The 25,218-nt window shown below is 26.7% G+C and overlaps 2 protein-coding genes and 1 long non-coding RNA gene across 5 annotated transcripts; 2 read left to right on the top strand and 1 right to left on the bottom strand.

The window, feature by feature from the left end:
- Positions 1-13: 13 nt before the first annotated feature.
- On the bottom strand, positions 14-7,912 carry LOC113793220 (chitin synthase chs-2-like). Of its 2 annotated transcripts, none has more exons than XM_027343213.2 (7): positions 7,094-7,912; positions 3,950-5,130; positions 3,138-3,887; positions 2,791-3,062; positions 526-2,698; positions 282-443; positions 14-190 (listed from the first exon to the last, which is right to left on the bottom strand). In XM_027343213.2, exons 1-7 carry the CDS (start codon positions 7,681-7,683, stop codon positions 75-77), a joined length of 5,244 nt encoding a protein of 1,747 aa, XP_027199014.2. In that variant the 5' UTR covers positions 7,684-7,912; the 3' UTR covers positions 14-74. The 2 variants fall into 2 exon arrangements, with proteins under 2 accessions (XP_027199014.2, XP_027199013.2); XM_027343212.2 differs by having other exon boundaries at positions 264-443; positions 7,094-7,910.
- Positions 5,762-24,847, top strand: LOC113793238 (uncharacterized). Of its 2 annotated transcripts, none has more exons than XM_075822029.1 (5): positions 5,762-5,878; positions 5,951-6,656; positions 23,388-23,556; positions 23,636-23,750; positions 23,898-24,847. In XM_075822029.1, exon 5 carries the CDS (start codon positions 24,217-24,219, stop codon positions 24,598-24,600), a length of 384 nt encoding a protein of 127 aa, XP_075678144.1. In that variant the 5' UTR covers positions 5,762-5,878; positions 5,951-6,656; positions 23,388-23,556; positions 23,636-23,750; positions 23,898-24,216; the 3' UTR covers positions 24,601-24,847. The 2 variants fall into 2 exon arrangements, with proteins under 2 accessions (XP_075678144.1, XP_075678145.1); XM_075822030.1 differs by having other exon boundaries at positions 23,607-23,750.
- On the top strand, positions 13,864-14,556 carry LOC142646201 (uncharacterized). Its single transcript, XR_012847171.1, has 2 exons — positions 13,864-14,146; positions 14,226-14,556. It is a non-coding gene; the product is annotated as an uncharacterized LOC142646201 (long non-coding RNA).
- Positions 24,848-25,218: the final 371 nt, after the last annotated feature.

Raw genomic sequence — 25,218 nt, 5'->3', positions numbered from 1 at the left:
AAAACATCAAAAATTTATTGATAATTAGTATTTATTTAGTTTTAATTAGACAAAAAAAGATATAAAAAGAAATCTTAAAGTTTTGTGCTTTCTGTAAATACAAGTGGTGCATGTTTTCTAATTGGTGATGATTCTCGGCTGAAAATATGATCGGTTGTTGATTCGTTGGAATCAGAATCGGATACATTTTCTAGATAATTGAAAAACAAAAAGAAAATTTTAAAAATTTTAAATTGTATCATTAGAAAATAATTAGGCTATACCTTTTGAATGATGATTACCATCATTATCATCACCATCATGATCCGGATTTTCATCATTTTCAGGAATCACATCCGTATAGAAATGACTACGACCAACAAATATTGAACTTCTTCTTGATAATTCTGCACCCAATTTACGTTTGGAAACATTTGTATTGGGTTTAATTTTTTTGATGATTTCTGTGAATGTATAAATAAGTGAAAAGGAATAAGTCAAATTAATTGTAATGGGAAATTATTTTTCTTTTTTCATTTAACAAACCATATGCATTTGATGGATCCATAACTCTATACATTGAAGGACGGAAAAAATCTTCCATATCAAAATAACCATAATCTTTTGTATCGGATTCTTCCGTATCATCCATAATTGATTGAACCAATTGAAAAGCATTTTGATCTAATTGTCGTTTTTCTTTAATATCTTCAGCTCGAACATGGAAAAAATGTAAATCAGTAAATGCAAGCAAATGTGTTAATGTACCCATTCGATGTAATAACATTCCAATAAATTGAATAATTAGAATTACACCGAAAAATAGTATCAATATAAAACCAACAGGATCCATGGCAATTTTTTTCGTATTATAAATAGGAATGTCATGTTCTTCATCATCGATTAATATTGTTTTTGTACCATTTTGCTGCTGTGATAGTGTAATATCAAAATTGAAAATATCCTTATGTAATTGCATAAGATAAACAAATAGAACGAATATAATATTGATAATACTCATGGCAAAAAATGCCTGATTTCTTAGATTAATCAAATCAGATTTAACTTTTTTCTCATGTTCAACATTTTTGTCCAATGGTTTTAGATATTTTTCTATGAAAATTGTCCAGAATTGTTTTTCCTCTTCATCGATCGAAATAATGTCGGCATTTTTAAGATGATCATTATGTATCCATCGTGGCTGTCGTACATACAAAAATTCTTCATCTTCTTTTTCTTTATTCTGATCAACTTGATCAGCAATATTCAATAAAATATCTTCATTTTCTAAATCATTTTCCAATAATGGATCTTGTTCGGATTGATTCGAAGATGGTTCAGCAATTGTTGATCGTCGCCTATTCCATAAACTCATTCGACGAATAATATTACTGCCTAATGAATTCTGTGTTTTTACTTTTTCCATATCAGATTGTACTTGTTGCATTGAATTTTTAATCTCATGCAACAAGGTAAATTCATCATCATTTCTAGGTGTTCCACAACAAACACAATTAAATATTTCTAATTTTCGTGATCGATTTCGAAAATATTGTCGTACATCGTTGAAAAGATTATCCGATTGTTTTGGTGCCGGTTGAATTGTTTGTTGTGTTTGTTCGGTTGTTTTAGGATTTTCACGTGTACCCCAAACTACTATATTCATATTAATAATTGAATATAAAGTCAACAATAAATACATGCTAGGAATCATTAGCATGTATATAATGACAGGTATTAGACAGGAAATTTCTTGTGGATGAATTAATGCTGATATAACGAATACAGCAAACATTCCGACAAAGAAAATAACGGATGGTGAAAAAATTGATTCTTCATAGATTTCAATAAAGGTCGATACAAGTACAGCTAACATTAACATTACATAAAATGTACTGAATAACTGTGCTACCAGAATCTGTATCTTATTTTTGGCGAAAAAACATACCAAAACGAATATCAAAACTGGAATAATATTAATGTAAAATGATATTTCATTTTTTAATCCAAATGAATTATTAACAGCTCCGACCAACATTAGAAAAATTGTTCCCGGACTTAAGATTGTACCTAACATTAGACCAGCTTGATAAAGCATATAAAGTGATGAAATATCATCATTTGCTCGAACAGTATTTTTATAACTTTTCAATAGATCGATAACATTTGCCATAGTAGATGGCGCCCAACGTCTTCTTTGAATATAAAAATCATCAAATCCTTCGGGACAATGAGTAAACGAATCGGATGCTGCCGAATATTCAACTTTCCAACCTTGTTGTAATAATAATGTGCATAGCCATCGATCTTCACCTTGATCATATTGAACATAATGAATGGCCTCACTTGGTTTAGTTGTATAACGATTCATCACGTTCGTATCAGACAAAGCGGATGCACGAAATAATGAAAAACAACCGGGACTACAAAGAACACAGCCAAATACATGTTCAGTTGCTTTTTGTAACCAATGTGAAATAGCATATTCAAATTTTTGATACCAAGCCATTGGCCCTACACCAACCGGATGTACACGTCCGCATGCAGCTCCTAATTTCGAATTTTTTCTCATTAAATCGACTAAAAGTAAAACAGCGTCTGGCTGAAAATTAATGTCACCATCTAATGCCAATAGATATGTGTTTTTCATTAATATATCTCTTCGATCTGGTTCTTGCTGATAGATTAAATAACCTAATAAATAATACATGTACATCACCTGAAATGCAAAATTGGACAATTAGCGAAAGTATAATTAGGAGTTAGATATGCTTTGGATAGATTTTAAATAAAAAAAATTCCGAAACTCACTTGAGACCAACGTTTTCGATGTCTGATTCTTGCCGAATCTTTTAGATGAGCAATCAATTTAGTACGGCCAGGCAATGTCCATTCAATACGGCCACCATACGGTGTTAAATGAATGTTCGGTTGTTTGATTTTGAGATAACGTTGATGAACATTTTGTGCCGCTTCATCCAACACATCGATCAATGTTTGTACATACTCATTTATATCCAAATCGTTGGCATTCTTTTTATAATGTTTACCTTTTTTAAATGCATCATCAACAAATAAATGTGCTGATAAAAATGAAATTGGAAAATAAATGACAAATTATTATTATTATTTTTTTTTTTTATCAATCGTATGCCTACTTTCAAATCGATAAAAATCAACATCACGTTTTTTAACCCCTAGATAATTGACAGCCAATGATCGACAACATTGATCTTTGTCCATTCGCATGATTGATTTTAACATTTGTAATAATTCGTCAGCCGTTTCATGCCATACGGTTGCACAGGCAAAGATACGAATATCATTGTCATCATTTTCTTTGGAAGATTTTCGATGTAGTTCTTGAACAGGCGATTTTCGATCATTATTTAATGAATCCAATTCATTTTCATTCAATGTAGACCAGATATCATTATCATAATTACGGCGCCGATTCAACATTAATGATTGATCGATAAATGCCGAAGAATATAATGGCAACATAAATAGCTGATTTGTTGATGCTAATCGTTCTTTGGATGAAATCCAAATATGATTAGTTATAATGATTTGTGATATGAAAGTTATCATCCATATAATATAGAATAAATAATTTATCCAACATTTATAATCGAAAATATCATAAGGAACATTAAAAAATGTATAATCGAAAATGTGCCAATGATCGGGTAGCCAGCATCGATCATTGATGGCAATCTGACCCAATGAATGTGCCAATGAAACAGTTATCGGCATTGCTAATGTAATAGGCAATCCAAATCCTAACGGTTGGATACAGATTTTACAGACAAAATTGATTGTTTGATAGCAAAAAAAGGCTGCTGTAATTTGTATCAATCCAATCGAAATCGGCAACATTGGATCAGAATCGATTGTTGGATGGCGATCTATGTATGTATTAGAACATCAAATTAGTAATTTGATTTTAATGTAACACAAATATATTTACAATTGAATCCAACATTAGCTACCAATGGAATAGGATGCTTACGAAATGCTTCACTAAAATTGGCAAACATAAAATTCATCATATCGGCCATTCGGTTCAAATGATTATGATTATTATCATCATCAACATCATTATCACCAGCATCTGTCGTCTTAGAATAATGAATGGCGAATATACCCTGAATGATTAACATGATGGCCAAATGAAGTAAACATTTCCAAATCGATACAAATAAATAGATGGCAAATTTACTTCGTTTCGAACTATTTTTAATCTTGTATAATAATTTCAAAAATCGATTTTTGATTTCTGATGATAAATCATCATTTTCATTGTCAGGATCATTGTTGTCCAAAAAATTTTCCCAATAACTAAATGTTATTAAAAAACATGCAATAGGAATAATCCATGTTAAATGAATGTCATCAGGTTTTGGATCAAAAACATTATCTTCAATTGTTGTTGATTTATATTGTGAATCTTTTATAGCTATTAAAATTGGCCATGATACAATAGCGATAATTTGAAATAAAAATGCTATTAGATATAAAATTTTCATTATAAGATTCGATAGTGTTTGTCGTTTTTGTTCATCATTATTATTATTATTCATTTTAATAACACGTATAAAATGAGATAATGATGGAATAAGAAATAATGAATTTGTTATCATTAAACCAACAATTGTATCGAATGATGGTAACACAACATAAACCAATAATGAAATACCAATTACTTCGAATGTACTTGATAAAAATATTATTAATGTTGAATACAGATCCGGAAGTGAATAATTTTTAAATAAACATGAATGTATACTACGAAAAAACAGTAATATATCGGGTGCAATCAATGTAAAAAATAACATCCATATCCATGCAATACGTTCATTGGATTTTAATTCTAAACGTGTATATAATGGTACCAATGCTGAATGATCATAACTATCATCAAGTAGATTTTGTTTACAAATCTGTATACTTTTATCAACACGTGTCATATTGGCCATTAAATGTAAAAATAATTTAGCTATTACAGCCGTAACCAATACCAAAATAAAACAAATTGCATGTGATAATAATTTCAATAATTTTAGAAAAAATTTCACCCAATTTGAACTGGAACTTAAATCTTCATCCTGTGTAGGTATCGATTTGAACGAATCCCATGTATATGTTTTACTATTAAAAGAAAAGAAAATCAGAAAAAATTGATTAATAATCAATAACAATTCATTTCAAAGAAAATTTCAATATTTTTCCGGATTTCATCCTTTTTTTTAGAAAATTCAAGATGACGTGACTTTGCAAAAAAAAAGATTTCCTTTCTTCAAATAAGTTTAAAAAACGGCTTTATATGGCTAAAAACAAAATTATGAATGAAAATAGCTTTCTCTTATCTTATTTTATTATCTCAACTTGGCTCGAAGTAATTCAATTTTTCATCTAATACATTCACATTTCCTATGCGGAAAAAGTTTTTCTATTTTTTAAATCTTCTTGACTTGAATAGATAATTTTATCATTTCACCCACCCACACACATTTCATAAATTGTTTTGCATAAAAACTAACCAAGATTAATTATTTCTATTTTGAATTTAATTGAATCAAACAAAAAAAATAAAATCGAAGCTTCATCATTCATAAAACAGGAAAATTCTTTTGTGCACATGTGTAAATCGAATGTTTGTTCCAGAAAAAACGTTCTCTGTGAACAGTGTTCAAAAAGAATTATTCTTTTCTTTTTTTTATTTGACTCGAAAACCCGAAAAAATGTGTCTGTCTGTCTGTCTGCAGTGTGTCTGCAGCGAATTTTTTTTTATTTTGGCGCTTTGGAAAGTTTTTTTTTTTGGACCACATTTGTGGGATTTGTTTACAAAACTTTTTTTTTCTCTTTTTCAAAAAATCATTCTCAAACATCATTAAAGGTATTTTTTCTTAGAAAATTTGCATTTTTTGAAGTAATTCTTGGCTATTTGTCTTTTTTTCCTAATATCTAGATTACCGAAGAAAACACAGTAGCTATTTGTTTGAAAATCTCTATTTGATTGTGAACCAATCATTTCATTGTTAAAATTATTACCAAACCAAAACAACAAAATGAGAATTTTCAATTTTTGTTGCCCAAAGTTTTCTTAAATAAGAGAAACTGGACAAACAAACAAACAAAATAAAGAAAAATACTCAAACTTAAATAGAAAAAAACAGAGACTGAAAATAGAATACTCTTATATATCCAACATAATCATTCTCATAACTCGACGATTAGTTTACAAACGTTTATACAAAATCTTATTATTTTCATTCGTTTCTTTTTTCGGAAATCAGTGTTTGAATTATTTTGTCTGCTCATTTTTTCGTTCGCTCGTTTTTTTTGCATTTGTTGATATTTCTTGTCCATCATCATCATCAATGTCCGAAATTGTCTATAGCAAAACCAAACATTCAAGTGGTATAGACCGGCTAATGACCTCTCTAATATATGCTGCTCACATGTTTAAAAGTTAAATTTTTTTCTTCTTCATTTGTTTATGTATGTTTTGTTATTGCTTTACGAATCCATACGAATTTGTTCAAATCAAATTCAATACTTGTTGTAAAGTATAAAACAGCTTTTCTGGCTCTTTTTGTTTCCAACCAACGGAAAGCCGACGACATATTAACGTCAACAATATTAACAGCGTCAATCTTTGAACATATTGCAAGGTTTGTTTGTCCTGATTTTTTTTCTTTCTTTCTCTTTTTTTTGCTAAAATTAATAATAACAATAACACACAATGACGCATGGTTTGGTGATCGTATATCGATCGATTGTCAATCCATTTCCATTTTTTTCTTCATGGCTGATTTACGATCGATCAAAATGAAACCAGTGAACAAAAAAACCAGTGATCATTATCATTAGAATATTATGACTAAAGATTTGGTTTATAAAATGTTTTGCCTTTTAAAATTCTATATTTCATTCAGCTCTTGTTGTTGCCTGTTATAGTTTCTGATGATTATGATCAAACTTTCAAAACAAAAAACAAACATTTTAAAAAACCGTTTCATTCATTTCAAATGAATCATCAGTATATTTCAGTTTGTATCAGAATTTGTTCAGGTGATTTTAGACAAATTGAGTGTATATATTAACTTACTTATCTTCATTTTGGTCAACAACGTTTGTTTCATTAGTTTGTTCATCTATTTTTTTATCATTATTCGTTGATGTGTTTGTCATTGATTCATCAAATTTAAAAACATGATCAAATTGTGCAAAACTTATACGTTTATTAGCAGATGTTGGTGTCGTTAATGTTGAACGATTTGTTGATGAAGATAATGTCGAACGTAATTTCATTGCACCGGCTTTATTGTTATCAATGGATATAGGTTTTGGTTTATGTTTTAAAGGTTTGTTTTGTTGAACATTGTTGTTATCATTATCATCATCATCATCAGAATTATCAGAATTATCATCGATTTTAAATCGAACCTGTGATGATCCACTACTTGATTGTCGTTTCATATTGAACTTTGTGTTTCGATTCAATTCATCATCATCATCATCAGTATCATCATCTTCGCGACTTATTCTTCGTTGTTTAATCTGATTTTGATTGACAAAAACTGAATCACGATGATAAAATTCAGTTGATGGAGATTGATGTGAATCAGAATCATTATCTGCGATTGAATCTGGTGAATTATCATCCATTTTCAATCGGTTAAATTCATTCATTTCCATAATGAATCAATTTCAGCACCGTGAAAACACACACACAAACAAACAATAGTATTGTATAGAATTACACGAAAATCAAAATGATCTAATAAAACAGACCCTTAGGGTCATGAAATGATGATGAGAAAATAATGTTGAGCTACAGAAATAAAAAGAAAAACAATCATCAAACTTCATTTCCATAAGATCGAAATCAATCTGTAAAACAATAACCCAAAAAAAATCGATACTTTAGGCAAATGCAAAAAAAAATATCCTCAGTTGATCATCTTGAGATTGATAAAATTAATCGACCAATCGATTAATTTTTTTTTGAAGCATAAAATTATAGCTAAATCCTGTTATCATTCTAAATTTAATATCGAAATATTTCTGTTTTTGTTTTCCAATTGAATCATCTTAAGTTTTGTAATTTGGATATTTGATTTTCAAAAAAAAATTGAATCGTTGAAATGAGATAGTCCGGAATAGAATTGATTCTTCAATCAAAAGAAAAAAAAATTATCAAATTTTAAAATTTTCATTGTCATGGACACGATCATCATCATCATCAAAATAACTCTCGTTTTATCACCATCATTATCATCTAAATTAATTGTAATCCGAATGATTGCTTGGTTATTAAAAAACAATTTAAAAAAAAACAAAGATAAAAATGTCCCTGTCAATCAATCAATCAATAATTATTGAGTGTTACTTTTTTTTCAATGATAATATCAATTTTTTAAAATGATATTTCAATTCATTATTGACTTTCGTTGTTGCTGTTGTTTTTGTCATTATGTATTGACGGATTTCGATTTCGATTTAAAGATTTGATTGATTGATTGATTGATTAATTACTAATAAATATCCTATTAACCTGTTTTGATTAGGAGAAAAAAATGATGATGGTTGCAATAACAGGAAAAAAAGTGAATGAAATTTTCAGTTTTTTTTCCTTGTTATTGCTGAAAGCTACGTGAGAAGAAAATCTCAGAAGAAGAAAAAAACAATAACAACAATTTTCATTGACCTAATTCATGTTTGGAGATTAATTATTATCATTTTGGTTGTAACGACATTTATCACTCCTACTCACATTTTTTTTTTTTTTTTAAACAAATGAAAATGATTTATGTTTGGAAATTCATTTTTCTATCTCCTTTTCATTAGTTTTTTTTGCATATATTTTTGGTAATAATGTATCTACAAATCAGTATCGATTAAAATCCTCAGAGACCGCCACTTCTGGGTTTTTTTAACCAGAAAACGATCCAATCTATCAGATTCATTCATTACATTTGGTTATCATGTTGTTCGCTATCATCTACTATTAAGATAACATTGGAATAATTTCTTTTTTCAACTCTTTTTTTGTTGTTGTTGTTGAAACTTTTATCTATAATCATTCATTCATTTATTCATTAATTTTATTCCATTTACAATCATCATTGTTGATTTTTGTTATTTTTCTTTTTCTTTTTGCAATTATAGAGACAATGAAATATTGATCGTTTTTTTTGTGTTGGTTGGTGCTATCCAAATCCATTTATCGATTACAATGGTGATCAAATTATCGATTCATTGATCTTTTTTTTTGAAAAAAAGTGTTAGAGTTTATTTTGATTAATTCAAGTACAAGAAAAAGAAAACGAGATAGTTCAGTGATCATCAGTTTCTATGATGATATTTATGATGTGATTAAGATGATGATAATAATGAAATCGCACATTTGTAGTTGTTTTCATAACCTTTTTGCGTGTTTTTGAAAGCAATTACAGGAATTTTGGAAACCAATTTTACGAATATCTTTATTGAGAAATATTTATGATACGATCGTGGTAAAAAATAATCAATTATTATTTTGGTTATGAATTTAAACGAAAATATATTTCATTTTTGGTGGATATTAAACGACAAAATTATTAGATTTATATATATGCTTCGTTTATTTATTTGCAATAATGTTTGTGAATATACAATATCCTCGAGGTACGAAAATAGATTTTGCCAATGTCTTGACAAATGTTTTGTTGTTGTTTTTTGGATGTTGTGGATGTTGTCGCATGAATATGGTATTTTTTGAGAGAAAAAAAATTGTTTTCATGAATCACGAAAACAAACAATAAATCTTTGTTCGGTTCGAGTTGTCAAAAGATGTCTTTTAGGATTTTTTTTCTATTTTGCTTATTGCGAATGCATATAGCACAATATCAATACGAATCAATTTTTATATTTACGCATCCGAATCCCATTTTTTTCTTGGGTAATCAATCTAAAAAATTCTAAGATTCTAAACCAATTCATTAATCAATCAAAGTATTTGTCATTAATCTTTCATCATGATAATTTTGATTGTTTTTTCCTCTCGTTTTGTTTTCATTCGTTATTTGTTCACATTGTTTGTTTTTTTGTGCTTGTCTAAAAAACGAATGCGACTTATAAATATAATCTTGTTTGAAAGAGAATTTCTCTCCTATCGTTTTCATTTCAAATTTTCAAACATGACAAACAAGGACAGGAAACTTTGAAAGAAATCTGAATCTGAATTTATTGAAACATGAATCAATTTTTTTCTTCTTCTTCTGATCATTTGACCAGTTCTATTTTTTTCAGTAATCCGTTAAATTTAGACTCACCAATCAAATTACTCTCTCGGTATATTGTGATGGTTGTTGTTGTTGAGTTGAGTTGAACATAAAAATGATCACATTTTATTCCCTGGAATTTTATTACCCTAAAGGCTCTTGGTAATGTTTCATTACTTTAGTTTTCTAATCTAAAGAAAAGAAATGAAATAAGTTTTGAAGATGCGCGAAAATACAATCATTTGATCGTTTCCAACTGTATATTATAATTTTCCATTCATTATATTTATTGATGATCATTGTTGTTGTTCAATAAATCGTTTTTATTGGGTTTTCTTACCACCGTTTTATTCACAAAAAAAAATTCGGTTAGATCCAATGAAAATAATCCATTTCCTCATGGATCGAATCATCATTTTTATTATGATTGCCATTTTTATATATTTACGGTTTCAATGATATATTAAATAAGAGATTTTTCATCATTAATTCTAAATGATTCTAAATACGAAATATATCTTGATATTCTCTATTATCATCTATTTATTCATTGATTGTATATCCCTATACTAATTTTAATTATTTTTATATCATTTGTCTTTTGTCAATTTTTTTTTATATATAACATTTTGTTTCGTTAATGGGCATTGGGTTTCATATTGCACAATGAACAAAATGAACAACAAAAAAACAAAATGAACAAGATATTCCGACTAATTCGATGATAGTTTTTATATGTTTGTTGTCTTTATATTATATCCAATGATCATTGTTGATCGTAGGCCTGATTTTTGTTTTTGTTTTTCATTCATTCAATTAAATATATCGGATACTATTTTCTTGTTGATCAGTTCTTTTTTTCCGATGATTAGTTTTATTAATGATATTTTCGGTTTCACATTTTTTTTTCGTTTTAAGTCTTTTATGGTTCTATTTTGATCATTAATGTTTGTTTTTGTTTTGTATTTATCTTTTGTTGTGGATGGTTGAATTTTATCATCTGATTCAATCATCCATCTCGAATTTTCATCAGAATCATTGATAATCATAATTCTGATGAAAAATTGATTATAAGAAGATTATTTTATTTGTTTTAAACAAATAAAAAAAAATAGACATTGCCAACTTTTCTGCTTATTGACCAGGAAATTTAACTTGTGATAAAATGCTAATGGACATTTAAAATAATTCATACAGTTTTTTATGTTGAAACTTTTTTTTCCCCAATTTATTTAAATGAATATTCTATAATTGAATTCTTTCATTTAATTGAATTTGACTGAATCTCATTAATAATTATCATTTCTGCACCTATTCACTCTATTCATCAATATTTTAATGGTAAATGTTTATTTTAGAATCATGTTAAGAAAAAAAATTTTCCCATTTATACATTATTTTGACAAAATATTATTGTACAATATATGATGATTGCCATCATCATCATCATCATTATAATAATAATAATTATTATTATTGCAAACGTCACCAAAAAAATAAAAACTTTTCATAACACTTTTTTTTCTTCTTTTTTTTGGCTTGTTATTTGTATCATCATCATTATCATCATTGTTTACACTTTTGAGTATCATTCATCAAACAAAATTATTGTCATCATCTTGTCAAATAAATGCATTGTTTGAAAAATATAGTAATTTCTGAAATTACTGAATTTTGATTTATTTTGTTTTCACTCTTTTTTTAAATTTTTCAAGAATATCGACAACAATCAGATTGTTAAGAATCATCAAAATGAATAGATTTTTTTTTATAGGATAAAAACTTGCCAGAATTATTTCGATTGAAATTGTGTTGTGTTCAATAATAAAAGAATCATCGTTATTTAACCATAATATAAATATATATCGATATATATAAAATAAAAGCATAGAAAATTCATTGTTTTCCTTGTTAAATTTTCAAGTATTTTCTCATTAATTTGATGATAAAGTTTTCTTTTCTTTTCAATTCTGCATGATAAGGCTTTAAAAATGATTCTTTTGTTCAGGATTCTATCGAAATTTTTTTTTGTTCGGCATCTTTTTGAGAAAAAATTCATTCAATCATCAAATTTATTTAGTTTGAAAAACGTTCAAAAAAAGAAGAAGAAGAAGAAGTTTCTTTGTGTCTAAATGATTCGGCTTTTTTTCCTTCAATCATTATCCACATTTTTTTGAATCGAAAAAATGCGCATGCTGTATGGATTACATTTTAACTTCCGACCTTGTTTAAATTTCTGAAAAGATTTCTTTTTTGAATCAATTGTAATTTTATGTTTAATCGTTGATTTGGTAATTGTGTTTGATTAGAATTTTAAAAATACGATTCTTGATTTGATTCCATTCTCTCTCTCTCTCTTTTGATTTCTTTCGTTGAATGAAAAATATATCTTTGAGAATTTTCTCAGAATTACATAATCTCTTTTTAATTATCTTTTTTTTGTTTTAACCCTGTTTATATTCTATTCTATTTTTTATGATTGTCAAATCCATGTGATCATTATCATTATCATCATGTTTGGAATGGATCCCTTTGAGAATTTAAGCCCTAATGAATAAATTCTTTACTCAAGAATATTGCACTGAAAAAAACTAACAATCATGTGGTCTTCAAATTTTGTTTTTCTGATGGTAAATTCATGATCGAATTTCGATTGCATTTCAAAATGTTCCTGTGACAAAATGAAAATTTAAAATGAAAAAGACAAACAAACACCTACACACAACACTTAAAAACCTACTTAGAGTCTATGGTTGGAAAAACAAGCTTAGATCCTTAGTAAAAAGTCAATTTAATTTTTGTTTATCGTTTTCTTTTTGTCAACATTTAACGAAAAAAAAATAATAATCGGATAATTATAACAAAAAAACTATTCATCTTTCTTATAGTAGTAACAAATAAACAGAATAATAAAAACCAATATCATGTTAAACAAGAAAAAAAAATCGATTTATTAATATATTTCGATATTCTTTTTGATAAAATTCTTAATATCATCTTGTATAAATAATCCTGCATTCATTTTAAAGCTGCTTTTTTTTCCTCTGATAATTTCAATGTTTTCTATTGGAAAAGAAGAAGATAAAGAAAAAAAACACGCAACTTTGTTTGCTTTATATTTCATTCGATGATGTTTTTTAGCTTGAAAAAAAACATTGTCACCGTTTTTGTCAGTTTTTTTTTGTTGTTGTCGATCCAGAATAAAGTAAGCATTGCGTTTTTATTATGAAAAACATTTTTTTTCTTCACCACATAAATGTATACACAAACCAAACTAAACATTTATTTTCTGTGTGTGTGTAGCTGTCTATTTCAGCATCTGACATGTAATAATCGACAGTATCAGAATATTAGTCCGATTAAACCGAAAAAAATATGATGAATAAAATCACAACGTTTTTCGTATGACTTTAAAAATTCGAATTTTGGATTTTATTTTATTTTTTTAAAATTAAAAACTCATAACGTTTTTCGTATGGAGTTATAAAATCACAATTCCTTAAAGTGAAGTTATAAAATCACAACGTTTTTCGTATGACTTTAAAAATTCGAATTTTGGATTTTATTTTATTTTTTTAAAATTAAAAACTCACATGGTTTTTCGTATGGAGTTATAAACTCACAACGTTCTCGTATGAGTTTATAAGCTCACAATTCCTTAAAGTGAAGTTATAAGCTCACAATTTTGGATTTTATTTTTTTTCAAAAAAATTTGGATTTTTGGACTTGGAAAATTTTTTTGAAAAATTTTGAATTCATGTGGAGGCGACGAGCGCCCTCATAATTGAAATTAGCTGTTAGGGTTCTGTTTTGATTATTTAAACTACTGTTTGTTCGATTAGTTGTTATTCATTATTTTTGTTAAGTGTGGTTCGTTTACAATGTTTGGTTATCAGGTTTGCTCATTGAATATGATTGTTGTTTATGTCTAACTTGTTCCATGTTTTTTCCTAATCTCATTGGTTTTGTTTTTAGTATTTTTTATCACTACCTACAATAACACGGAATCAAGCTAAGATTGAGAAAGAATGACATTTATGTTGGGGATGGTCGATTGCTATCTGTCCCAACTTCAATGCCGACAAGTGTCGAATGAATGCAAAGATTCTAATTTACTTTATTTGTCCATTTGATCACGAGGTCATAATCTATAAAGATTGATAGAACAATGAAAACCAAGTCGGGTCCTATTTTCATGTTCCTGAGACGATTTCCATTGATAAATTTCTATTAGCCTTGTTTAATAATTATAATAATTAATAATATATCTTTAAATTTAAAATAATTAAAAACTTCGATAATTTAATTTAATTTCACTTGCGCATCAAGATTTTTTTAATCAAAAAAAAAAAAAAAACGCTTGCGTATAGGGGTTTTTATTTTTATTTTAAAAACCTCACATTTTTTCTCGTATGAAGTTATAAACTCACAACGTTCTCGTATGAGTTTATAAGCTCACAATTCCTTAAAGTGAAGTTATAAGTTCATAAAGTGGAAGTGTGGACTTATAAGCTCACAATTCCTTAAAGTGAAGTTATAAGCTCACAATTCCTTAAAGTGAGTTTATATGTTCACTTGGTCTAATGTGAACTTATAAGTTCACACTTCCACTTTATGAACTTATAAAGTCATACCATTTTTAACAGTGCAATGAATTGGTTTTTCTTGTTTACTCGATGAAATTTGAATTAAATTGGCTAAAGTTTGTTTTTGTTTACATTTATTGTTTTTTTTTCGTTTATTTTTGTTTTTCAATTGTTTTCAAATTCGATCAAACACATTCACAAGCGATCGACAAACATTTTCATAATCAATGAACCTTGAAAACAAAATTCTCCGAATTAAAACGTGTCGACAATTCACATTCACATAATTGTTCAATTTCCATGGCTAAATAATGGTTGTTTTGTTGATTTTTTTTTCTCTTTGAGCTCGAAATTTATTCGCTTTTAAAAGCCATTTAATTCTCTAGTCACCTTTTTTTTGTTGTTATTTGTTTCCCTATAGATGAAAACTATGGTTCAAAACCAACATTATATTGAAATCCAGATGGGAATTTTTTCCACCTTTACAATCGTTTGGCATCAAAACAGCAACAACAACAACAACAACAACAGAAAAATTGACTTTGACAAATTGTATTGAAGAGTGATAAATATGTTTGTGTGTTGGAAATTCATTTTTTCTTCTTTTTTTTGGTCCATTTCTTTCATTCTTGGAATTCTCACTTTTTTTTCGAACGTTTCAATGACACTACGCTTGTAAAGGGAAGAAAATTTGAATGAAATTTTAAACCAAAAAAAAAAAAAATTCATCATTGTGACAAGATGATGTTTTTTTTCTGGAGGGGATAAATTTGTCTTCTCAATCAATTTATCGAAATAGCTAACGAAATCAATGTTTGCTGTATACATTTAAATTATTTTTCATCATTCATGCATTTATTTGTCCTATTTATTTTCTTTGATCATGCATTCAGAATTCATTTTGATTGAATTTCATTTAATACAAAACTAAAAAAACCAAATTCTTATCATTATAATCATAATCATTTTCAATATATCAATGAATTTATTCTCTATGATTCATGTATATTTTTATTCGATGAATTCTTTTTTCATTATGTTCATTTATTCATGTTTTTTTTGTTGTTGTTGCTTATTGCTTCTTAAATCATATTCTTTAAGAATTCTTTTCTTATATTCTGATCATGTTTGCACTTGACACATTTTTATAGTTTTGTCACATTTTCACAGTTGTTTTGATTTCAATATTTGACCATTTGAAAAATAGAATAAATAATGAATATCAAATACCTTATTGAGATAAGATTTTCTAGGTATAATTCGATAACTGATTAAATTTTCAATGACAACTTGGAAACAAATAAATCACAATCAATACACAAATGTGTTGGTGTTTATGTCTTTTTTTTCCTTCTTTTTGATTTATGATTCTTATGAATAGTTATTTTGTTGTTGTTGTGTGAAAATAATAAAATTAATCTTTCTAACCAAAAACAAAAAAAAAATGACCATAAAAATCTTTATTTGTTGTTAATGATGAACTCGCTTTTTGACTTATGTTTCTTCTGTTTTTGGAAAATTCTGAATTCTTTTCAGATGAAAATATAAACTAACGAACAAAATATATAAAGAATGCATAGAAATTCTCATTTTTTTCTGACGTTGAGTATATATACAACATATTATTATTTCCATGGAAAACTAAATTTCCTTGTTTTTTTTTCGTATTTTCTGTATAGATTTATTCGTTTTTATTTGCTTGTTTTGTTTTTTTTGTTGTTGTTGTTGTTAATGTTGTTGGTCATATTTCATTTACTCACATTTATTTTTTTATGGATATCAAAATACATCAATAGTGATGATGATGATCATCATAATCATCATTGTTTGTCATTATATGAAGAGAAAATAAAATGAATGAATGAAATATTTGCATCTAAATTGTGTCTCGTGATATATTTCATTGAAACAATGAATGAGAGAGAAAGAAAATATGAATCATTTCACTTGGGTATTGTTTAATTTTATTGAGCCAATTTTTGATCTATTTTATATATGTACATATTTTCATAGCGCTATCATTTTGTTTTTGTTTTTCCATTGCATTCCATTACAATCAATGATCCAAAAGAAATGAAAATGGACAAAAATAAATGATTTTTCTTTTGTTTTCTTTTCATTTTGTTGATTGTTTCAAATGACTGTTGTGTTTAATTTGATAAAGTTGAAATTTTTATATATTTTTCTTGTTGATGATATAAAATTATAAAAATCTTACTTGTAAATAGTTTGTAAAAACAAGAAGGCAAAACAAAAAGAAAAAGAATCAGAATCAAAAGAAAAACGTGATTGTTCAATGATTCGACTATAAAATCAAAAGAAATGATCAAAATTATTTAGTATGCCAATAATTGATAAAGTGCATAGCGTAAAAATTGATTTGAACATTGTTTTTGGCCAACAAAAATCAATTGCTATCATAACTTGTTCAAATAGAATTTTGTTTTTCATTTTTTCTTCCTCCCTTCCCAGATATTTTGTTTAGCTCATCAAATCATGAAGAAATTTTCTGGTTGAACAAAACAACAACAAAAATTCTTCATCTTTTTTTTGGTTCGATTCCAAAAGCATTGAAAATTTTCAGATTTCTTTACAATTATTTTCATTGATTGTAAATTTTCCAGTTTTTTTTTCATTCAATATTGATTGCTCAAGGTTAATATCGATTTTGTTGTTGTTGTTGTTGATTTGCTTCAAGTCTAACACGATCAACGAAGAAAGAAAAAAAATCTTACTATTTCGTCAGATTTCCTTATCAAAAGAAAAACAACGAAATACATCTTTTTTTTCTAATGCAATCAAAATCAAATCAAATCATATATGATAGGATAGGATAGGATAGGATAGGATTGATTGACTGATGATTACCCAAAACTTGTTGCTTGTCATCGCAAGTTTTTAAAAAAAAGTAACAAAATCAAAATCAAATAAATAACAAACAACGTAGTAAAAATATGAAATTTTGGTTAAGTAATCCGTTATAATTTGCTTCCGCAACATTACCACATTCCTTTTCAATTGATAGGAGTATTTATTTTGTATTGTATTTTGTATCATATCCTTCCGTTACTGTTATATTGATGATAAAGATCATCAATATCCACACACACACACACACAGACAAGCAATAGAGTATACAAATGAATCATGTATATGTTGTTTAGAAATATTTATGTTGTGTAAATATAAATTTTTATGGCTGTCATCATCCATCCATTGGCAACAACATTTTTGTTGTTCATCAACATTTCATAATTCGTCATCAAATTGAAATGAGTCGAGTATTAAAAAAAAAAAATTTGTTGCATTTCATCGTTGTACATCAAATTATAAACAACAGCTATCCAGAATTTTTTTCGTTTGTTTCTGTTTTAAATCATAATTTTTTTTTTGGATTCCAAACAATTATTCTTGTTAATTGTGTGAAATTTATCATAAATTTTCATATTTTTTTGTTGTTGTTCCATTAAATTTTATTTCATTTTTGTGATTATTATTTCAACTTTGATCGCCTTATTATACATTATGTAAGCATACATAACTTGAAAAAAATTATAAATTCCATTTTTTTGATCTGATAGAATCATGCAAATTGAATTGCTTGTTTCTAGGATAACTATATTTCTTTCAAAAGAAAAGAAAATTTTTTTTTCATTTCTCACAGCCTTGAATCATGATGTGAATGTTTGATGAATGAATATAATAATAATATTATTAAATACCAAATGTAAAATAAAAATGATTATCTCATTCTCTTTCACTTTCATCATCATCATTCAATTCAATTCTATGTTTTATTTTTCATTTTTGGAATGATTTTGATCATGATGAATTTGAAAAAAAATAATATATATTTTATTTTTGAATTTCGATTTCGATTGAATTCCAACAAAAAAAACTAAATCTAAAATACAATGCTAGGAGATCTTTCAAGTTTGTTTCCATGGAAATATTTTGTTTTTGTTTTTGCTTGCCCATCTATTCAGTTAAATTTGGAGAATAGGTTGAATTTTCTTTTGTTTTTTTGTTTTGATGACATTAAACAATGGATGCTTATTTGTTCAAAACGCATCATTCTCTTTTTTTTTGTTTATATGTCAAATGTTAATAGTTATAATGTGTCATTTGTATATGATTTGCATATATTCAAAATTTGAATTGAAGTTTTTTTTGTTGCCCTGAATCGTTTCAAAAGTATTTGCCTTTGTTTTGCATGACATTTTGTTTTTGTTACGTCATAAGTTCCAATAATATTTTTTTTTTTTGATTCTTTTGTTTTGCGTTTATATTCGTTTTGTGTCGATCGTGTTTTCACAACGACATTCCATTCATAATCTTCTTGTTTGTTTTTTTTTTTTTTTTGTTTTTTTGATTTTATCATCACAATCATTTTGGATATTGTTTGGTTTGAATGTCATTTTGATATTCTTAAGTTCAATTGATCTTATGAATATATGAATCAATAGAATAAGAGAAACAACATTACGCGGAAGTATTTTGGCCTGGGAAAAATTCATAAATTTTGTTGTTGTTGTTGTTGAAGAACTAATATTATGATATACAAGATTTGAAGTTGGTGAAATTTCAATTTTCCATTTTTTAATATCGATATTTTTTTTTAATATTGATAAACAATTCATCTTCATAGCTGAAATTCAATCATCCGAAATAAAAAAAAAACAAAGAAAAATTGTATTGAAACAATCGATTTGTAGCTATCATTTGTTTTTTTTTATTTCTTTGAGAATCATTCGGTTACCATTAGTATGATTTTCAATATCAAACTAACTTATTTTAATAATAACGAATAATTTAATCGTACATTTACTGTATATATCGTATATCATAAACAGATGATTCTATGGGGAAAAATTTACACCCATTTTTATTATCATCTAAAAAAAGAGGAGGAAGACAAAAGTTTTTGTTAAAAAAAAAATTCATTATGTGAAAATTTCCATTGGCAATAAAAGTTTGGACAATGTGAAATGAATGAATTTGTAAATGAGAGAGGATGGTGAGGGATACATGATACATTTTTGGTCTTTTTTTTTTGTTCCATGTTTTTTTTGTTTTATGTGAATCATGTGGTCTTCATTTTATATATAAGTATGATATCAAATCATTTCATATTCTAATGTATTTTGTATATAACTTTACTGTCAAGACAAGAAAAAAAAGTTGACATGAAACACCAAAGTATTCCATAATTATAGACTTATATAAAAATAAATTCTGATTTGCTAAATAAAATGTATAAAAGAATAAGAATTCATTTTATTCTTGTCCATCAAACAATAAATATTCAAATTGTTCCTTGAAAATGTACATTACACACACACACTGAACTTAGTGACGACAAATGACAACTTTTTTTTCGTTGTTGTTGTTGTTGTTTCCTTTTATTTTATTCATCTATCTTGTTTCAATTATAATTTCCTTGTGTCATTTATGTCCTTGTTGTTGTTGTTGTTGTTCAATTGATATTAAGTATGCAAATCGTGTGATTTCTTTTATTCTCTCCAACCACTCATTATTCAAAAACATTCAAGTTTATCGATTTTTGTGATTATTTTTCCAATTATTCTTTCTTGTTTCAAATTTGAAATTTTCCATTCGATTGGAGAATATTTGTCTCATTGTTAATTTGAAATAATATTATTCTAAAAGCTTTCTAATACCTATTTGATGCTAACAAGATTTTTAAATTTAACCTTTTTGTTTCATTGATGAATAGATTCTTGTATGATTTTGTTCATTATTATTATGATGATTATTTTATTGATTTCTAGACATGGAAATTCGATTTTTTTTCCTTGTTTTATGTAATAAGATTATAACAATTGGGCGATGGATAGAATGTCGGAAATCGAAATGACGAAATTGTCTTTTAATGATTGGTTGTGAAATATAAGCATTTCACAATCAGTACAATTGTTGTAATTGTATTTTTTTTCTAATCTTTTAATGAAATCCAAATTGAATTCGTTTTTTCGTTCAACATTTTTTTGGAATGTGTTCACCTTCAACGAACAATTTTTTTAAAGTTACTTAAAGTATTTGGATCTTTTTTTAAACCGCAAATTCCAATTGGTTTTGATGAATTTCCAAATATCTTTGAACTGATTTCTTCTATGTTTGTAAGTTTGCTATAGCTGTGCCATATGCTCATTTTGACAAAGTCCACTTTCGACATTTCGATTTTCAATATTTTTGTCTCGCCCTCATCCAAGATCATTATTATTTTTTTGTTGTAAGATGAATTTTTTTTTCTTCGATCGTTAATTTTAACTAATAATAATCATATATTTCATTTATACAAAGCAAAAAATGAATCATATATAAACAAATAGAATATAAACAATATTATTAATAATGATTGTTACAGACAATGAAAATGATGTTTAGAATAATGATTGTGAAACAGTTTGAGCCATGATTATCATGATGATGATGATGATGATGATAATCATTACTGTATATGGGGGAAAAAAACAACATAGACATGACTTTGTATAATTCGTTCCAAAGAATTTTCATTGGCTGTTTTCAGTTTTGTTTTTTTTTTTGTTTTTGTTTTTTTTTCTGAATTCATTATTTCTATCATATGTTCATATACGTGTTTATCTTGTTGATGATATTTTTAGACCATTTGATTTTCTTACCATTTGATTTTAAACGAAGGTTGTAGGCAATTCATGTCCGGAAATTCTAAAGAAAATTAAACAAAAACAAAAATTTTGTTGATGAAGAAGAAGAATCAACAAAATTGTATGAAACACGAAATGATTATATAATCTGACCAAGAATTTTCACTATCCAATTGGAGCATTGCGTAAATACTTATGAAAAAAAACTTTTTTTCATCTTTAATTTATTATGAAAAGAAAGAAAGTCAAGAATTTTTTTGAATGACTTGTGTTGATTATATTATTTTTTTTTATTGATATTTTCTTCTAATTTTGACATTAAATACAAACACAAAACCGCTTTAATAATATCCATGTTGGTGTGTGTGTGTATGTGTGGTTTCAATATCATACGACAACAAAAATGAAAAGAAATGTAGCGCAAAATATTATCTACCCAAAAAAAAACTATGTTGTTGGTGTCGAATTTTCATTTTTTCTTTTTTTGGCCGAAAACTATAGATGATTATATGCATAAAAGTAATTATAATAATGATAACGATAATCATCAGATGATGTAGATAATGAATAAAAAAATGGGGATAGGGGAAATAAACCTTGAGCCATTGATGTTGTTGAATAATGATGATGAGAATTTTTTTTCTTCTTCTTCATTTCCTTTTTGTATATTTAATTTGCATTTTTATTCTCTTAGTTTGTTAGTTGAATTTTTTTTTTGTTGATGTTGATGTTGTGAGGAAATATTTTCTAAGATTTTATCATTATAGTAATAACCGAAAACAGAAAAAAAGATGATATTAAAAAAAATTTTTTTCTTCTAAGTATTTCTATTTTTGTTTCCACTTTGTTTCAAATGATATCACCTAATTTAATGTGATAAAATGAAGCATATAGAAATCTGTTTGAATATTAAAAAAACAACTTCTATTAGACTTTGTGATATTAACCAAACCAAACCATTATTGACAGTAGCAGTTTGTTAGTTTTTTCTCTCTCAATACCATGGTAAGATTCCAGGAATATGTACTAATATTTTTGGAAAAAAATTTCTATATTCCCGTGAAAGTATTTATTATCCATCATTAATATCAAATGTGAAAAAAGAAGAAGAATTTTTCCAATATGCATTTTTTTCTTTCTTTTGTTTATTAATTTTTTATTTGACGCCAAATTTCATTTTCCATTTTCAAATTGTTTTCTTGATGCATTACGACTATATTAACAATATAAAATCGGTCCATTTTCTATTGTTTTAACTGTAATTTAATTTAATTTTCATATTGTTTTATCCTTTAATTTCGTAATAGACACTCGTTTTTGTTGTTGACGTAATCTGTAACGTTTTTTGTTTTGTTTACACCTGTGTTTATTCAATTTTTTAAAATTCTTGTTTGTTCGATTATAAAGCATGTTTTATATCTTTGCATTATGTTTTTCAATAATTTTTTTCACAAAAAAAAATGAAAGAAAAAAACACAAGTTTTCATCAGAAATCCTATTTAAAAAGGCTTAAAAAACAGGACAAAAAATACAATGCAGTGAAGCCAACATTGAAAATTGAAATGACCATTTCGTGGATTTGTTTTGTTTGTTAAATATTCAATTTTCTTAAGATTTTCTTCTTAGTTTTTCTTGATATATCCGTTGCGAATGTTATTTCCGAAGAATCGAGAAAAAAAACGAAAAAGTTTTTTTTCTACAATGTTTGATTTCATTTTTCGTTTTTTTTTCATTTCTGGTTAAACATCATTATCATCATCTTATGTCAACATCTGCGTCCTTATTTTGTACTATTGTCATCTCATCACTTTATTTATTTGCTACTTTTTTTCATCTACATACCTTATTTTTTTCAATATTCTAACTAATTTCATTGTATTCTTATCTATTTACCCATCTAGATCTGCTTTTTTTTCGTTTTTTTGGGCCTATTTTTTTCTTGGAATTTTATAACAAACAACAACTGGAATCATACAAACTTGCGACATAATATTATTCTTTCATTTTGATTTCATCTTCATCAATTATTCAAATTCCTGATCTGATTGTTATTATCTTCAAATATTCAAGGTGATTTTATCTAATGAAATGCAGTAAAAAATCAATTTTAATAAATATAGTAATATAAATGATATATATTCAATTCCAGGAAGAAGAAGAAGAATAACATAACAAAAAATAAACCCCAAGTTTCGACAACGAAATTATCCATTGTTTGGTACGAATATTATTGGGGGGTTGTTTTTTGCCTGCATAAACATTACGTAAGTAAATTTGTTCTTGACTTTGTGGATGTTTGACATGATGACTGTGAAACAAAAATTCATTGCTTCATTAGTTTATGTTTAAGTTATTCGTTTTCCAATTATATAATCGAATTATATTTTTTTTTGTTCTATTTTTTTCCACAGAAAATCCTATCAACGAAAATATTTTTTTGTTATTCAACGAAAACCAGATTGTCTATCAGCTTGAATATCACGTCTATATATCACTGCGAAGAACAACAAAAAATATTCAACAAAAATTTTTTTGATTAAATCTTGTTATGACACCACTGATGGTTGAATTTTAAGAAAAATATACGCAAGTTCAATTTCTACGAAGTCGATTCATTTGTTTGTTGAAAATTTATGCTGTATTGCCAATCGATAAACCGAAGTGAATATTGAAAAAAAAATTCTTAACGATCAATTTTTTTTCAGTCTACATCAGCAAATAAAATAAAAAATGGAATCTGAAATCGAGACCAATAGCTACCAACCAAATCGTATTATTGAAGAATTTGAAAAACGTGCCAAAGAAAATGAAATGAATGGAAAAATTATGATACCATCGAAAACAACTCGTTTGATAGAAAAATTTGAGAAAAAAGCGCAAGGCGTTGATGGTGATGGACGTCGAGGTTCATCATCGAATGGCCAATCAATGGTGAATAATATGAAAAAAGTTTTTGAACCAAATTCTGGACAAACGGATGATGATGATACACCAGATCGAGTAATACCATCCGGCAGTACAAATAAATTGATTGGAATGTTTCAACCTACTGAATCAACCTCTGAACAACAGCAACAATCATCATCATCATCATCATCATCATCATTGACTTGATCATGGCGCTTACGAAATTTTTACATATTTGATCATCACCATTATCATTATCTATAATCATAATCATCATCATCATCTGAATGTAAAAGACAAAAATATAGCCTATAAATCGCATTCGACACACACACATTTTTTTGGCTATCATCATAATCATCCATAGTATTATGATGACTATCCATGATCAACTTAATCGAATTCTATGTATTTTGAATATGAACATTTAAACATCAGACAAGCAAACAAACAAACAAACAGCAAAAAAAAAACATAGCCTATTATGTCATATTTTTTTCCCATTTTGTTTATTTACTGTTACATTCATTCGCATGTCTCAACAGAATATAATGCAACTTAAACCAAAAAAAAAAAAATGGCATTTTTTCTTTTTATTTTTTTTTTTTTGAATAAATGCATGTCTCTCACATTTTCAATCTAAATGTTATACTTTATTCTATATCACCTCATTGTATTTGGAACATACTAAATAATAATGATAATGAAAATCAAATAAAATTTACCATATTTTTGTTTGTTTGTCTATGGGTACCATTTATTTCGTAATGATTTTTATATTATTTCGCTTTTTTTATTCTGTTTGAATTTAAAAATTACTACCAC

This window comes from Dermatophagoides pteronyssinus, unplaced genomic scaffold (assembly GCF_027571235.1).
Source record: "Dermatophagoides pteronyssinus isolate colony J.1.1.1.1 unplaced genomic scaffold, Derpt_VIB-CSIC_2022.12 sq0001, whole genome shotgun sequence".
Classification (NCBI taxonomy): domain Eukaryota; kingdom Metazoa; phylum Arthropoda; class Arachnida; order Sarcoptiformes; family Pyroglyphidae; genus Dermatophagoides; species Dermatophagoides pteronyssinus.
This window is presented reverse-complemented; position numbering and strand designations above follow the sequence as displayed.